This window comes from Rhineura floridana, chromosome 2 (genome assembly GCF_030035675.1).
Source record: "Rhineura floridana isolate rRhiFlo1 chromosome 2, rRhiFlo1.hap2, whole genome shotgun sequence".
In the NCBI taxonomy this organism is placed as follows: Eukaryota; Metazoa; Chordata; class Lepidosauria; order Squamata; family Rhineuridae; genus Rhineura; species Rhineura floridana.
The window spans coordinates 128,443,382-128,460,793 of NC_084481.1; the positions used below are offsets into that span (position 1 = coordinate 128,443,382).

The 17,412-nt window shown below is 39.0% G+C and overlaps 1 protein-coding gene across 8 annotated transcripts in view; it reads right to left on the bottom strand.

The window, feature by feature from the left end:
* The window catches only part of KIAA1549L (KIAA1549 like), a 305,265-nt gene that overhangs the window by 118,965 nt on the left and 168,888 nt on the right, over positions 1–17,412 (bottom strand). For 6 of the 8 annotated variants that reach the window (XM_061610513.1, XM_061610519.1, XM_061610516.1 and 3 more), the window contains 2 exons: positions 16,433–16,456; positions 2,339–2,517 (listed from right to left, as the gene is read on the bottom strand). In XM_061610513.1, coding sequence (XP_061466497.1) covers positions 2,339–2,517; positions 16,433–16,456 — 203 coding nt within the window. The remainder of the gene's footprint in view (positions 1–2,338; positions 2,518–16,432; positions 16,457–17,412) is intronic. The other 2 variants (XM_061610520.1, XM_061610512.1) reach the window with 1 other exon arrangement.

Below are 17,412 nucleotides of genomic sequence, written 5' to 3' on the forward strand. Positions count from 1 at the left end.
CACTCATTTTTTTTCAGGAGATCATGAACATAACCATAGCCTTATTTTATACACACTGACTTTTTGCCAATTATTTTTACAGCCTATAGAGTATTTCAGTAAACAAAAGAATAGGCTGGGATAGTACATGTATGAGCACATATTTTAATTTCCTTTATGTTAGATTTGGTAGCTATCCAGGGCTCAAGGGTACCAGCCAGCCCTGGGCCTGCGGAGCCATAGCCCAACCACCCCAGTATAGGTGGTGTATGGCTAATAAGCCCACCTGCGTGCCCCACCTACCTCTTGTGTCAGTGTGCATGATGTGCGTGCATAGTGCACATGCCTGCCATCACCCAAGATGGTGACAGGGGGTCAATCCCTTAGGGAAGCCCCTGCCGCCATCTTGAGTGATGGAAGCCATGCGTGCACATTGTGCACAGTGTACACACTGATGAGAGAGATAGGTGGGACATGGAGGCGGGCTTATTGAAGCCTGTGCTGCCCGTTTGGGGGGTGCATGGGAACTCCCGCTCCGCAATCTGCAGCAGTGTCAGGATGCAGGATCTGATGCTGGCATGGATCACAGAATGGGAGCACCACTCTCGCAGCTAGGGCCCAACCTGACCATCCTCTGGCACCACGCCTGCAGCTATTGCTAGATCCCCACTCAGACAATAGTGTGTAATCCATAGCTTATAATGGTGATTAAAATGGGACACTATCCTGAGCTACCTATGCCAAACCTCAACATCAGGCAAATCACAACTAAAATAAGAAGGAAATTTGGCAGTTTTCCTGCATTCAACTCCAAGCTCACTCCTGCAAATTATATTAATAGTCTACTCACATTTGCAGTGAATTGTCATAGTGATGAAGTCATACAAGTTCACTGCTCTAAGTGCCTGTAATGGAAAATCATATGTTGCAAGTTTTATTCAATTTATGGAAGAAGCTCAAACTCATCTGTGTTCATTACTATTACAAACATGAGTAAACTACATGTGTGAGCAGTGATTTACAGCAGGGAGCTGGAAGCTGACTGGGGGAAATTTCTATCAGTTTTATTTAGGATGGCATTCATTTCAGCCATCGTTTCAAGATCCAGACTGGCATTTATCACAATGTGCAGTGATGTGAAGCTATAACTAGTTCTCTCTATATACTGAAAATAGCCAACATGGTGCCCTCCAGATGATACAGGACTAAAACTTCCATCTTCCTTGATCATTGGCCATGCTGGATGGGGCTGATGGAGTGCACCACATTGGCTACCCCTGCTTTATACCATGGATTACATCCCTCCAACCACCTCCTTTGCAACAGAAAGAAATTTCTAACAAACTAAGAGCTCTCTCTCACAAAAGCTGTATACTTTTTGCAAACAGCGCCTGCTATATGGAATAGTGAATAAAACACAAAAAGGCTGACCCCTTTCCATTTCATTATCCTCCAAATATGGGTTTGTTTTTTTCTCCCTAGCAGGTCTTCAGTGTCAACTGGCAACTATTAAATATACGTAAGTTTAAATATGTATGTAGGGAGATATCCTGTTCTGGACCAGGCTTCATTCTCCTGGAAGGAGCAGGTCTGGAAGTTGGGGGTCCTCTTGGACCAACGTTGTCACCGGAGACATGGGTCAGAGATGACTTGGCCACGTACTCTGTGCTCTGGTAACTTCAAGATTAGATTATTGCAACATGCTCTATGTGGGGCTGCCCTTGAGGATGCCTCAGAAACCCCCACTAGTCCAAAATGTAGCTGCCAGATTACTGGCAGGGGTTCCATTTAGAACTCACACAGCCCCTTTTTTAAGACAGCTGCACTAGGTGTCAGTTTGCTTCTGGACCCAAGTCAAGGTGCTCAAGTAAGTGAATGGTTTAAAGGCCTAAACAACTTAGCATCCCAAATATATGAAAATTGCCTCCTTCCCTACAGATCCTCAGGTTCTGGGATTGGTAGATGAAGCCATCTTGTATTTCTGTTGTTTTCTACTTCCATTTGTCACTGGGCAGTATGACTATGGGTGAACTTTGCATAAGATTATTCAAAAGGAGAAAATAACTTGATGTATGATTTCCCCATGAGGAAATTATCCCATTTTAGTAGTCCCAACAGGCAATAGAGGAGAGGTTGCAGCCAGAGCCTACATGGGCTGTAGCTGACGTTTTCCTCTTAGTTAGCTCCACAAACAGCGCTTTAATGCCAGAAGTCACAAAATGGTTCCCTCTAGGGGCTAGCTTGCCAGTCAGGCGGGTCTGGTAGCCAGCAGCCCCATATTACCCTCCCTTGACCACTTGCTTTAAAGATTTGATGATGTACATATGATCACACACAGTTGTATTGGATACAATCTTACCTCTCCATTAAGGACAGCAGTTTCCTGACTCCTGTCTGAAGATAGGTGTGCAGGAGGCAAAGCTACAGGCTTTATGGCAATCAACTGTACAGATCCAGAAGATGTATCAAAGGGATCAATGGCAGACTTGGCAACACTATCAAAGAGTATGTCTCCCTCCTCTTCATCACTTACAGGCACTAAAACATATAAGGATTAAGTCAGCATATGGTTTGGGTATTTATATTCTGGGTTGGTGAAAAGAAAAGTGAAAACGAATGCATGTAATTCTGGGGTTTCCTACATGCTGCCTATGGGCACATCATGGCACCCTGAGATACCTGCCTGCCACTTTTCAGAGTTTTTTATGGGGTTTTTTGGTTGTTTAGTTAGGGTTGCCTTTTGTTTGTGTTTTGTTTGTTTTGGAATGGTTGTACATGTTTTGCCTGTTTTAGCTGGGAGTTCTAAGCACTGCCAATTTTCTTCTGGGAAATGGGTATTCTGAGATGCCCACAATACTTACTTGGATTTCCAAATGTGCCTCCAGGCCCCAAAAAGGTTGGAGCCCCTGATTCTAAATGAAATTTTCTCAATACGAGGGAGTTTCCTATATATTTGAAATCACCAGTCAGATTTCAAAGACAGGGAATTTATCCTGGTTTTTGTTTGCCGTGCAAGGTATTATATTTTAAGTAGGGTTTATTTTAAAATAGGCTGTACTGTTTGGTATTCAGGTAAATAATATAAGTGTAATGCATTAAATTAATTCTAGGGGAAAAGGCAATGAAGAATTAAACCCAAATTGTATACTATACTTTGTGAGAGTTAATTATCAGACATTTTTTAAATGTCAGAATAAAAATGAAAGTATACAACAGGGACCTACAGCTTATTTTTGTTTATATTCAGCATAAACAATACCACAGCAACTGGTATCCTTCTCCCAAACATTTGCGCCAGTGCATTTACCAGTGATGCCTGCACATCATACTTTGTGACGCTGTGTTGACTATTATGATGATTATTATTATTATTATATCCCACCTTTCCTCCAAGGAGCTCAAGGTGGTGTACAAACACGGTTCTTCCCTTCCCAATTTTATTCTCACAACAACCCTGCAAGGTAGGTTAGGTGGAGAGACAGTGATTGGCCCACGGTTACCCAGTAAGCTTCACTGCAGAGTGGGGATTTGAACCCTGGCCTCCCAGGTCCCAGTCTGACACTCTAACCCAGCCTTTCCCAACCAGTGTGCCTCCAGATGTTGTTGGACCACAACTCCCATCTTCCTGACCATTGGCAATGCTGGCTGAGGCTGATGGGAGTTGTGGTCCAACAACATCTGGTGACACACTGGTTGGGAAAGGCTGCTCTAACCACTACACCACATAACAATCAGTACAGTGTAAGGCACTTCCAGACTGTTATTATTTCATGGGTGGGATTCAATTACATTCCAACAAATTCAGGTTGAGCAATTAGAGTGAAAGTGGTGCTCTTGTGTAACAAGCCCTCTTTCGAAAAAAAGACAGACTTTTTGAGGTAAGAAAAGTGACAGGAAAAAGCACTGGAAAGTGTGGGTTCACAATTGGCTTGAGGGACCATCATATTGTATCCCTGCAAGCATATCAGAATGAATATTAATTAAACAACCAATATCGTATATCTCCCCACAAACTCTGTGAAAACAAAACAGGATGAATGGAATAAAGAGATAATCTGGAAAGGACCCTAATAGGCACCTCTTAACTGGTACAAGAAGTCTTAGGCTTGATCCAACTACTGCTATTATCGTGTGCTCTTCCTCTCCTCTCCTCCACATGTGAGAAGGAGGAGAGAAAGCTTTCACTTAAAATAAAATCACTGATCCCAGTTATGTACCAGCTCAGGGAACTGAGGTTTGTCCTAACTACAGGTAGTCAAAACATGAAACCATTTGTTAACTAATTGCACTTAGAATATAAACCACAGTTATCCAAACTAAGGCTTAACAGGAAGGAACTACAGTTTGTTTTTAGGTGAAACTGGAAGATTTGTTTCCCTTGTCTCTTATGTGAAAGAGAAAACAGGTGGGCAACAAGGGAACCCAACACTCATGTGGGCTTGTTCATGATCTTCTAAAATAGGGGTGGGCATTCCTTTGGGGGTAATCCATTGAACAACATGGGGGACAGAATTGACCCCTGTGGAACCCCATACTGGAGAATCCATGAGGCCAAGCAATGTTCCCCAAGCACCACCTTCTGCAGCTGACCTGCCAAGTAGGAGTGGAACCACCGCCATGCAATCCCTCCCACTCCCAACTCAGCCAGTCTTCCCAGAAGGATACCATGGTTGATGGTATCGAAAGCCGCTGAGAGATCAAGGAGAATCAACAGAGTCACATTCCCCCTGTCTCTCTCCCGACAGAGGTCATCATACAGGACGACCAAAGCTGTTTCCATGCCAAAACCAGGCCTGAAACCCGACTGAAATGGATCCAGATAATTGGTCTCATCCAAGAGTGTCTGGAGCTGGCCTGCAACCACTCGTTCAAGGACCTTGTCCACTAATGGAACATTTGCCACTGGCCTATAGTTAAGTTTTCTGGGTCCAGGAAGGGTCTCGTCAGGAGTGGTCTCACCACCGCCTCTTTCAGGTGGCCAGGGACCACTCCCTCTCGCAGAGAGGCATTAATCACTTCCCTGGCCCAGCCGGCTGTTCCATCCCTTCTAGCTTTTATTAGCCAAGAAGGGCAAGGATCCAGTACAGAAGTGATTGCACAAACCTGTCCAAGCACCTTGGCAACATCCTCAAGCTGTACCAACTGAATCAACTCATCCAAGAAAACAGAACAAGGCTGTGCTCTGGATACCTCGCTTGATTCACCTGCTATAACACTGGAGTCTAAATCCTGGCAGATGCTAAATATTTTATCCTGAAAGTGCCTAGCAAATTCATTACAGCGGGCCTCAGATGGTTCTACCATGTCCTTTGGGCCAGCATGTAATAGCCCCCGGACAATTCAGAAGAGCTCCACTGGGCCCTGTAAAGTAATTTCAACTCCCACAAATCTACCACTATCATCCAGTAATATCAATTTAGGAAGCAATTGTGGGTTAATGTAAAGAACAACACCATTTTTTTTTTTGATAGTGGGTATTTATGCTCCCAATGAAGATAAAACAAGGTTTTACACAGGACTTATGGAAAAACTGTCAGAGTTTTCATATGATCATTGGTGTGTCATGGGTGATTGGAATGGGGTAATCTCACCAAAAATTGATATCGACTTCCTGAAAAAAATATTAAAGAGACACAGGGTAAACTACCGAAGATTTGCTTTGAATTGATGGAAAATTTAGAATTGGTGGATACCTGGAGATACATAAATGATAACGCAAAGGAATTTACTTATTTTTCAGAAAGACATAAAACATTCTCGAGGATTGATATGATTTGGATGTCTAAAAATCTAGTGAAAGACATTTTTAAAATGGATATATTACCAAAAACTTTTTCGGACCACAATCCTGTGATATTAACTTTCAAAAAAAAAATCTTGGATTTTGATGGAGACTAAATGAATCCTTATTACAGAATGATAAAGTAGTACAAGAATGTAAGAAGAAATTAAAAGAGTTTTTTAACATAATTTACATAAAGGAACAAATGAAAATATTGTCTGGGATACAAGTAAGGCATTTATGAGGGGATATTTTATTAAATGTAACTCTGAATTAAAAAAAAAGAAACAGAAAATGCAATTAATTTTGGAAGAAATAAAACAAAAAGAGGAAGAATTGAAAAAGAATCCAACTAAAGTTTCTATTGTAAATCAAATTAAAATGTTACAGAATCAAGTATCAATGCTGACAGTTAGAGAAATGGAAAGGAAACTAAATTTTGCTAAACAAAGGACTTTTGAATTTGCAAATAAACCGGGGAAATGGTTAGCATATAAATTAAGAAAAGAACGTCAAAAAAATATTATTTTAAAGATACAAGAAGGAGATGAGATGCTGACAGATAATGTAAAAATCAAAAAGGTTTTTCATCAATATTATTCAACATTGTACAAGTGTCAGGAAATCCCATCTGAAAAAATAGAAGAGTATATATTTAAACAGAATTTGCCTAAAATTACAGATTTTCAGAGACAAGTTATTAATGGTCCTATCACGTCAAGAGAGATATCTGAAGCTATAAGCAAAATTAAATCAGGAAAGGCGCCAGGACCGGATGGGTTATCAGCAGTATACTATAAATGTTTGGAGGAAGAACTCTTGTTACCTTTACAGTATACAATGAATTCTATTTTGCAAGAGGGGAAGATACCGGATAGTTGGAAAAATGCTAACATAACATTAATACCTAAAGAGGAGCAAGATTTAACTAAAACAAAAAATTATCGGCCGATATCTCTATTGAATAATGACTATAAAATTTTTACAATGATTTTGGCAGAAAGAATGAAAATAATATTGCAACAATTTATCCAGGAAGATCAATCGGGGTTTTTACCTAAAAGACAATTACGTGACAACGTCAGGAATGTCTTGAATGTGTTGGAATATTTAGAACAACGAAATGATAAACAAGCAGCTTTGATTTTCTTAGATGCTGAAAAAGCATTTGATAATTTGAATTGGAAATTTATGTTTCAGGTTTTGGAGCAAATTTTATAAAATGGATTAGATCGATTTATACATCTCAGAAGGCTCAGATAATTGTTAATGGAGATTTAACGGATTCATGTGAAATACAAAAGGGTACAAGACAGGGATGTCCATTATCTCCCCTTCTATTTATTCTGGTCTTAGAAGTGCTGCTTAGAGATATAAAGCAAGATAAAAGGATTTCGGGACTAAAGATAAAAAAAGAAGAATATAAACTGAGAGCATTTGCTGATGATTTGATAATTGTATTAGAAAACCCTTTGGAAGGAATTAATGCATTGATGGACAAATTAAAAGAATTTGGACCGTTAGCAGGATTTAAGATCAACAATCAAAAAACAAAGATGTTGGTGAAACATTTATCTTTAAGGGAACAGAAAGAGTTAATGGACAAGACAGATTTTACAATAGAGAAAAAGTTGAAATATTTAGGTATTATTATGACAAATAAAAATTCAAAGTTGTTTCATAATAATTATGAAAAATTATGGACAGAGATTAAGAAAGATCTGCTAAGATGGGATAAACTACAATTGTCATTAATGGGTAGAATATCTGTGATAAAAATGAATGTATTACCGAGAATGATGTTTCTGTTTCAAACAATACCTGTAATATCCTCTGACTTACCTTTTAAACAATGGCAAAAAGATATCTCTAAATTTGTATGGCAAGGAAAAAAAACAAGAGTTAAATTTAAATTACTACAAGACGCCAAAGAAAGAGGAGGTCTGGGATTACCAAATCTGAGACTTTATTTTGCTGCCTGTTGGTTAGTCTGGATAAAGGAATGGATTTTATTGAGGAATAAAAGACTATTGGATTTGGAGGGCCATAACCTGAAGTGGGGATGGCATGGATATCTATGGTATGACAAAGTAAAAGTAAATGTAGACTTTAATAATCACTTTATAAGACGTCCTCTGTTGAAAATATGGAATAGATATAAACCAAGGTACTATTCGAAAATACCATTATGTGTCTCAAGTCAAGAAGCGTTTTACAGAAGAGAAATGGCTGGAAAAGAGAAATGGTTAACTTATCAAGAACTATTAGAAAATGTACATGGAGAATATATAATAAAAGAGAGAGAACAACTGATAAAGGAAGGATATAGTTCTCAATGGTTTGCCTATTTACAATTGTTAGAAAGATATAAAATGGATAAGAAAATGTATGGGTTTGAAATAAGTAAATCTGATTTTGAAATAGGTTTGTGTACAAATGATGAAAATACAATTGCAAAAATGTATAAACTCTTGCTGAAAATGGATATGGAAGAAGAACAAGTAAAAGAGTGTATGGTAAAGTGGGCAAAAAAATTTGGTTATAACATACAAATGGATCAATGGGAAAATATGTGGAAAAAAGGCTTGAGATTTACATTATGCTATAATCTTAAAGAAAATTTCTATAAAATGATGTATCGTTGGTACATGACTCCAGAAAAGTTGTCAAAAATGTATAGTAATGTTTCTAATGTTTGTTGGAAATGTAAACAACAAGAAGGATCATTTTATCATATGTGGTGGTTGTGTAAAAAGGCAAAATCATTTTGGGCACAGATAGGTAGGATGATGCAAAAAATTCTAAAGATAAATATTCAGTCAAAACCAGAATTTTTTTTATTGGGTTTTATGGATAAACAAATAGAAAAGAAATATGGAAGAATAATATTATATATGATTACGGCAGCAAGATTATTATATGCACAAAAGTGGAAAATGGAATCAACACCAACAACGGAAGACTGGCTATTGAAATTAATGGACTTAGTAGAGATGGATAAATTGACATGCTTACTTAGAGAAAAATCGACAGACACATTTCTTAAGGAATGGAAGCCTCTCTTAGACTTTTTGTTGAAAGATCAAAATAAAACGATGATATTGGGATTTGACAATTAACTAAGATAACCTATGGAGAAAAGTGATCCTGTATGTATATATTAAGGGACAGGTTTGATATGTATTATATACTTATAGCTGATCTGCGGCAAATTGGAAGTCAACTATTTTTTTTCTTTTGTTGTATTGTTATGTTTTTGTTGTTTGACTTTGTTTTGTTTGTCTTTTGAAAAATTTGAATAAAAATTATATATAAAAAAAGAAGAAGAGCTCCACTGGGCAGGAGAGCAATGATTTGATAGTGGCAGCAAAGAATATTTTTTTCTGCCCTCACTGCCCTTAAATACAGCTTACCATAGGCACTTACCAGTGTATGATTGCATCCACCAAGAGTTCGTCTCCATTGCTCTCAGCTCTGGGGTATACCATGGGGCTGTATGAGCTCTTCACAGGAGAGGATGCTCAGGAGCAATCATGTCAACCGCCCAGGTCATTTCTGTATTCCACAATTCAACCAGGGTTTCAACAGGAGCATCAGCCCTATCAGCCGGAAAACTCCCCAGAGCCCTTTGGAAACCATCCAGATCCATTAGTCTCCGGAGAAGGACCAACTTAATAGGTCTCCCACCCTTGCAGTGGGGAAAAGCTGCTGTAAGTCTAAACTTCAGCAAGCAGTGATCTGTTCATGACAAAGGGACTGATGTAAGACCCCCCACTTTCAGATCACCATCTCCATGTCCAGTTGCAAAAACCAAGTCTAGAGTATGCCCTGCTACATGTGTTGGGCCAATGGCATATTGAGACAGTCCCATGGTTGTCATGGAGACCATGAAATCCTGAGAAGCCCTGGATAAGGCGGCCTTGGCATGTATGTTGACATCCCCCAGAACCAACAGTCTGGGGGATCTCAACAATACACCCAAGATCACCTCCGTCAGCTCAGCTAGGGAGTCTGTTGGGCAGCAGGGTGGGCGATACACCAACAGAATCCCCAGTCTGTCCTGCTGACCCAACACAAGGTGCAAACACTCCAGACCAGTTTGCACTCAGCAGGCTTAGTGCCTTAGTTTGCACTCAGTTGGCTGCTGGATGCTTTTATGACCTATCTAAGAATCAGGGAACTTTGGAATATGTGTGTATCAAATTTCAGTTTTCCACAAGCACCAGAACAATTCCAACATTCCCATCCTACTCTCTCTCACACACACACCATCAAGATGTGGTATATATACAATTCAGAATCTTGACATGGTAGAATGGACTGTAGTACTTACATTGAAGGTGGAAGGTTTTATTTTTAGATCCATCCCCCTCCACTAAAAAGCCCCCTGCAAAAGAAAAACTAGCACAGAAAGGGAACCGTTTCCAGGAAGTCCTCTATCTGTTTTGGTTTTCTGCTTGCAAGGAATTTTTCTTTTTCTCTCTCTCTCTACATGGGAAAGGTATTCAAATATTCTGACTGATCTACTCTACCACCTCAGATTCTTTGACTTCATTATGTTGTATAATGATAGAGAACATGTAAGCAAAGATCAACTTGACAAATGCAGGCAATCCAAAAGCCCAAATTCATGGATATAGGACTGCAGCCTTATGCTCTTACTTCCACATTCAACACAGATAAACCCCCTCAACAGGAACAGCTTCCTTTCAGCAATATTTCAAAGCCATATGCTTTAAGAGACTTTATAGAAACAGAGGAATGACAAAAGTATTGGGAAATGCTTTTGAAAGTATGCCATTTCATCTGTATTAATGCACATGCTTATTAAAGCTCTCAGTTCTTCAATAAAATCCACTCTAGTCCAGATTTGCTTCCTCCCCCCCCCCCACTGAGGTCAACACAATGATCCCTGGCCAAGTCCAGTTCAGTAGAGATTGTAGACTAAGGACATGCTGATGTTATTACTGGACCTTAAACCCATTAGAATCACTTTGGGACCTACATTCCTGTAAACTGACTTCTAGTGGATCTCAGCTGCTGTAGCTGCCATGGTTTCCAACATACATTTGTTTGGGACCACAGAAGCTGAACACTGCTGGAGATCCTAGATGCTGTTATTAATTCACAACTCATTTTCCTCACTCAAATGGTACAGCTCCCATGAGGCAAGACGTACTCATAAAAGCATAAGAATACATAAGTATATCTGATGTGGGAAACGGAAGAAAAGGAATTGCAAAACACAAGATAACTATGTTAAGACTGCAATCCTATATGCACAAAGGGTGGAATTCAACACTACTCCTACTCAGAGTAGATCCATTGAAATTAATGGAAATTACCTCATTTCATGAATTTCAATGGGTCTACTCTGAGTAGAATTTAGTTTACTACAACCCTGAAAGTGCAAGCCTAATCCCACTTACCTGAGAGTAAGCCTCACTGAATTCAATGGGACTTACTTCTGAGTAGATATAGGTAGGATTGCAGCCTCACTTGAGAACTCAGTAAACGTGCAGGGTGGGTTATACTTACTCTGTATGAATGTTAAATGACCAGACATGACCACCACATAAATAACAAGCAAACACAAGTCCTAAATTTAGTCAGCACCCTGCAATTTAGTATTTATTGTTAAATGATATACATTACGTTTCAGTACACAGTTTCAACCCTACCTTGAAATACAGATTAAACATAATATGTATTTTAAGAACAAAACAATACCAACAATAACATAGTTATTTAAATATGAGGAAATCTGAGCCCTAATCTATGATGTACAAGAAAACTGGAAGCTGGATTTCTCTCATATGTGGAACAGAATACTTGTTTGGCAAATGTCATTTAAAATCTGATTTGTATCTCATTGATACAAGCAATAAATCAAGATGTGGTTTACAAATATTGGCACAGTTGAGCTGTCATTTAGGTAGGCAATGAACTGTAAGCAAACACCGTGGGCAGTTTTATATTTGGTCTTATCTATCTCTTTCACAGTGACTTCACAAAGACTGCTCAGAAGAATCTGATTAAGCTCCACAGTCATCACCATTTAAATCATCAAGAAGCTGAAAGACTCTGACATGGGGGGAAAAACAAGCCAAAAGGAGATCTTAAATCACTTCTTGAGATCCACCACAGCCAACCACCCCAACTCTGATTTCCTAAGTGTTGGGTTCTGCAATGGCTGGTAGACCAATTAGAGTTTTAGTGAATTAGCAGAGTTTAGCTTAGTGTAAGCTTCCTCAGCGCTCTGTGTTGCATGGGTGTGATTTTACCTGAGAGAAAGCAAGTGTTTACCTTGCTTTAAATCACTCAGACTTAGACTTGGTCTCAAAATAAGAAAAGACTTTTTTATTAATACATATTGGATAGGAAAGGTGCTATTTCTATCTAGCTAACTATATTGGAGGCTGCAAAGAACATGTTTGGACATTGCCCCTCATGCTAGAGGAGAGGAGACAAAGAGAACATGGCACCTTGTCCAGTGGTCTGCAGAAAAGAGAGAAAAAGGAAGGTGACTCAGAGATGTGAATAGCTCCCTGAGACATATCAGTTTACACAGAAGGAAGACAGACAGAAAAGGTGAGCACAACTCAGTGGCAGCCTAGCCAGCTATGAGGTCTATCTCTCTCCCCATGCAAAGAGGACCAAATGGGAGTTGCTCTTTTCACATGTCTAACACCAAGTACATGGTACCTATTATGTAGGGTGTGAGGAGAATACTATACTGCTCAAATTTTGCCATCATTTCATAAAACACTACATAGCACTGGGGAAAACTACTACATATTCAGAATTTTGAAATGTATCTGTATAGAATATGGCAAGCTTAATTATGAAGTCTTAACTTTAAATTGTAAAAGCTTGTTGTTAATGGTCTACATCTATGGAAAACTATCTTCATCTTGATACTCCTTCATGGGGAATGCAAGAGCTGTTTGCATATGTTGTTTATTCTAATGAAGGGGAGAAGGGAAATAGCCTTCATCTAAAGCTATTGTTTCACTTTTTGCTTGTACACAGCTCAACAGTGTCCTTTTCATTTCATCCTCCTACTCTTCCCAAAGCACAGCAACACTAAGCATTTACTAGAGTTATTTGGGAAAAGGAAAATAAAATAACCTAGTTACTATAGAAACTACAGCTCACTGAAATATTTTGCATAATGCACTGGCACTCTTCTGTTGGGATTAATCATGTTTCTAGAAAAGCACTGCCTCTTGGGACTGCACAAAGTCTCACACAGCCCACCCCATCCCGCCTACAACTTATGGAATAAACAATTTGAGGCCAAGGTTACACAAGCTCATTGGTGGAGAAGACAGTCAAGCTGGAAAGGCTCTCAGGCAACCCTTGGGAACACAGATACCATGTGCACAAATTCTGAAACAAAGAGACTTTCTTCATCAAGGTGCCCTTTGTTGTTCCATTATAGCCAGTGATAAAGAATCCCTGTTAAAATGTACTAAAAGAATGAAGACAAATAAACCCAGTTAGGATGATTAAGAACACAAGAAGAGTCCTGCTGGATCAAGCCAAACACCCATCTCATCCACAATTCTGTTCTCACAGTGGCCGACCACCTGAGTGCAATAGCACTCTCCCTACTTGTGATTCCCAGCAACTAGTTTACAGAGGCATTCTACCTCTAACACTGGAGGTAGAACCTAGCCTTAGCCTTCATGAACTCATCTAAGCCACTTTGAAAGCCACATTTGGACACCACCTTGAGGTCCTTGGAGGAAAGATGGAATATAAATGTAACAAAATAATAATTATAAATAAATAATCCAAGTTGGTGGCCATCTCTACATCTTGTAGCAAATTCCATGGTTTAAATGTGTGCTGTGCAAAGAAGTGCTTTCTTTTGTCTGTCCTCAATCAGAAGATTCAGCTTCATAAGATTGCCCTGGGTTCTAGTATTATGCGAAATGGATAAAAACTTTTTTTCCTTACACTTTTTCCACACCATGGTAATCTTATACACCTCTATAATACTCTCCCTTTTCTCTAAACTAAAAAGCTCCAAATATTGTTTCCTCACAGGGAAAGATTTTGTGCTAGCCAATGACTCAATGTGAGTTACTGCAAAACTCTTAAATTAAAATCACAAGTACTTCTGGAGTGCCCAGCTCCCATGTAACATCACCTGTTCAGGGAGGGAGAGAGAGAGATTGAGACACATCACTCCTCTACCATGCAAAGGCCAGTAACTTACATGAATTTGGTCAAGTCTATAATCCTTGGCCAGGATTAAACTAAATTAATCCAACACAATTAAGGAAAAAACACAATTTTTAACATCAGGAACACGGCAGTACATTCAAAATCTGCCTACAGGAAATATCACTCTGCCTTTTATTAGTAGGAGGATAAGCTGTTAATACTCAGTGACTTGTGAAAATCTTATCAGATTGCTGACCTATAAAAGACCGTGATTTTAAATTAATGTTCTATTAAAAATCCTAACAACCAAACCTAATTAAGTTTAATAAATAACACCACCAACAACTATGACGAATGGTTATCTCTCCCAAAACATTAGGGGTTATATCCACTTTCTTTCATTCATTGGCGATCACTCGTGGCTGAGTAAGATTGTCTTCCAAGATAAGGTCTCATCTGGTTAGCAGAAGAAATTCCATCTGCACAATTGGACTTCCTCTCCCTGTGCACCTCCCGCATTTCCCTCTCCCCAAATCTTCTTAAGAGGGTTGGGGGAACCCCCTGGAAAGATCTGAGGTGCATGGGGAAAAGACGTCCTATTACACCGGTGCAAGTTCTTGCACTAGTGGAAAAGCTTCATTGAATACAACCCTTGGTCTTTCAGTCAAGTGTTTCTTGTTTCTACCAATTCATCTATTTCCCATTTCTGCTTATCTGTATGAGGATTAAAGAAGCTTTTAAGTAGAGTTGCATTAGAGTTTATATTTTAAAAGTAACCAGCAAATGTTATTTTCCTCTGTAACTAAATGTCAGAGGAACAGGTTCTAAAATGGGTTTGTTACTATGACAACTAATGAACCAGTCTTAACTTTGGGTCCCTATCAACCAATGTGAATAATAGAGATATATTCCAGTTATGAGATTCTTATTAAAAAATATCTGACTTTGAATATATACATTGAAAACTTAGTCAGGCAATCAAAGTATGCACAATCTGAAACTTTGCTCCTTCCATCTTGCAGCTTGCTAATTATATCTGCTGAGAACAGAATAAATACATTGCAATATCCAGTGGTTGCTTTTCTTTTTTCTTATTTTTTTGGTCATGCAGGAGCAATGATGGGTAAACAGAATTTCCATGCATGCAAGGAAGTAACCATTAATTTCAGTGGCAGAAGCTCCACATATCTGCCTCTTTGAGCATGTCAAGCTGCTCCTGCCATTGAAGTGAATCGGGAAGCCTGCACCCATGACACCACGGTGTCACAGAGATCTGAATCGGGCCATATGCTAGTGTAAGAAGCTGCTGGGACTAGGACCAGGAGCCTTCAGTTCTGCTTCCCATGTGGTGGAATATCAGAACTGCACCTTTGAATATATTTCTGATCATTTAGTATAGCCATTTATTTAGGCTATAAATTGGTCCTTCCCTACTAGGGTGGCCATTGGGCCATCTTAGACAGGAACGACTACAAGAAGCTTCCTGTTTGGACTAGGAACTTGCCTGAGCAACAAGCTCTTCCTGGCTCTGGTGTGTTCCTCTGTGTACCTTGGTTCACCTCCCTGTTCTCAGGTCAGTCTTAACAGTTATTTTAATACACATAGCATTTTACAAACAATATTCAGGTGTTAATAGTTTTGCTTGCTTAATCTTTATGCACAACTGGGATTGCCAATGTGGTGTCCATGGGCACCAGTATGCTTGCCAGTAACTCCTATGGCACCCACAGAAGGTCTCAGTAAATATTCCCTCAAAAATCCACAATGAACAAGAGAGTGCTTGCTTTTCCTGCTCAGTTCCTATTTGAATTGGCTCAGCCTCTCATACATTGAACATATCCCCTCTGATATGCGCACATTTCATTGGATTCCATGATGGGATACCCACCCTCTCTCTCATTATGAACAGAGAAGGGATTCAAAGACCTTCTCTCTGTGAATGAATGAAATGGTGGCTGATGTAGGTGCCCTTTTCCCATTGATGGGGGGATGGGGGCATGACGGCACCTGTCTCTTTCTGCTTTTTTAGATGTGGCAACCATTTTGTGTTATGCCACACACCCCAAAGGAGGCATTTTGTGCTACACCATGCCCATGGCACTTTCTCAAAATTCCAAATGTGCCACCGGCTCCAAAAGGTTGTCAGCACTCATGAACTGGAATCCAGTGAAGTTACATGTTGGGTCTGCTTTCTAGGGTCAAAAGGGAGTGTAATTCTTTATGTAGCGAACTGAGACATTTTGGGAGTGTACAACATAGGCAAGAAGATTAAGCCACCATCATGTTCTTTATTCTGGCCTGAAGCATTATTTTTCACCTAAGCAGCTAGATTCTCAGAGTTCTGGGATCAAATGCAAGGTTTCCCCCTCCCCCCTTACAGTGAATAGCTGGTTTCAATAGCCATTATATTTATTATAAAAATGCATTAGAATTGTAGTAATCATGGATTAAATGAAATATTAGTACCATTTTAATTAAGAAACTAAAATCTCTTACCAATTTTCTTTGAGAATTTAAAACCTAAAAGTCAAAGAAAAACAAAACAAAACAGAAAATAACTTCCTCACTAACACTTCATAGAGACAAATGGACAATAAATGGTGCTTCTTCAGTACTTCCAGGAAGCGTTTTTAAAATGTAAAACAACTTTAAACATTAAAATCTGTGGAAAATTACATGCCTTTTTCTTTTCATGAAATCAACAATAATTTGGGGTTTATGAAATTTGCAACCATTGGTTAATTACTTTGTGATTCATGTGGACTTTGATGTCAGTCCTGCAAGCAGAAGACTTCATAATTGCTATTAACGCAGGAATCTACACACATTATAGTATTCATACTTTACAATGTTTACTCAGGGGACTACTCCATAGTTCTATTGACCTTTTCAAAAGTAAATGGTTTGAAGATGGAAGACAAGCATCCTAATCCTAAACATTTGCAATCACTTATGTACCTTCAACAATGTATTTACTTCTGTTCGTAAGGCAAGCACAATGTTGTACTTTGCATTTCTTCATTTCTGCAAGAGTTAGGGCTGTAAGTTTTAAGATTAAGCCATTCACTGGTAATCAGACAGCAAAAACATCTTGCTTATTTCATGCATTAGTTTATAATATGCACTATTCAAAACTCAGGAAGAGTAAGCAAAAATGAAATCACAAAATACTAGGAATTAATAGTCAGTTCTCATTAACTATAGCTTTTTACACTATTAATCTCAAAGCCTGCAGCTTCAATAAGAAAAATGAGACTCTTGATGCTTACGACTGTAACAAAGAGAAAAGAGAGGATGCATAAACAACAAAGAATGAGCAGTAGTGTGGAGGATCATCACACCTTTTCACATCCAATTATGCCTAATTAGGCTGTGTTATCAGATCTGGGTGAATTGAAAGCAACATTGAAAACAAAAATAAAAAGGTCTATTTGCTACAGATACAAATCTAGGTTCATGTGTGCAAACCACTGCAC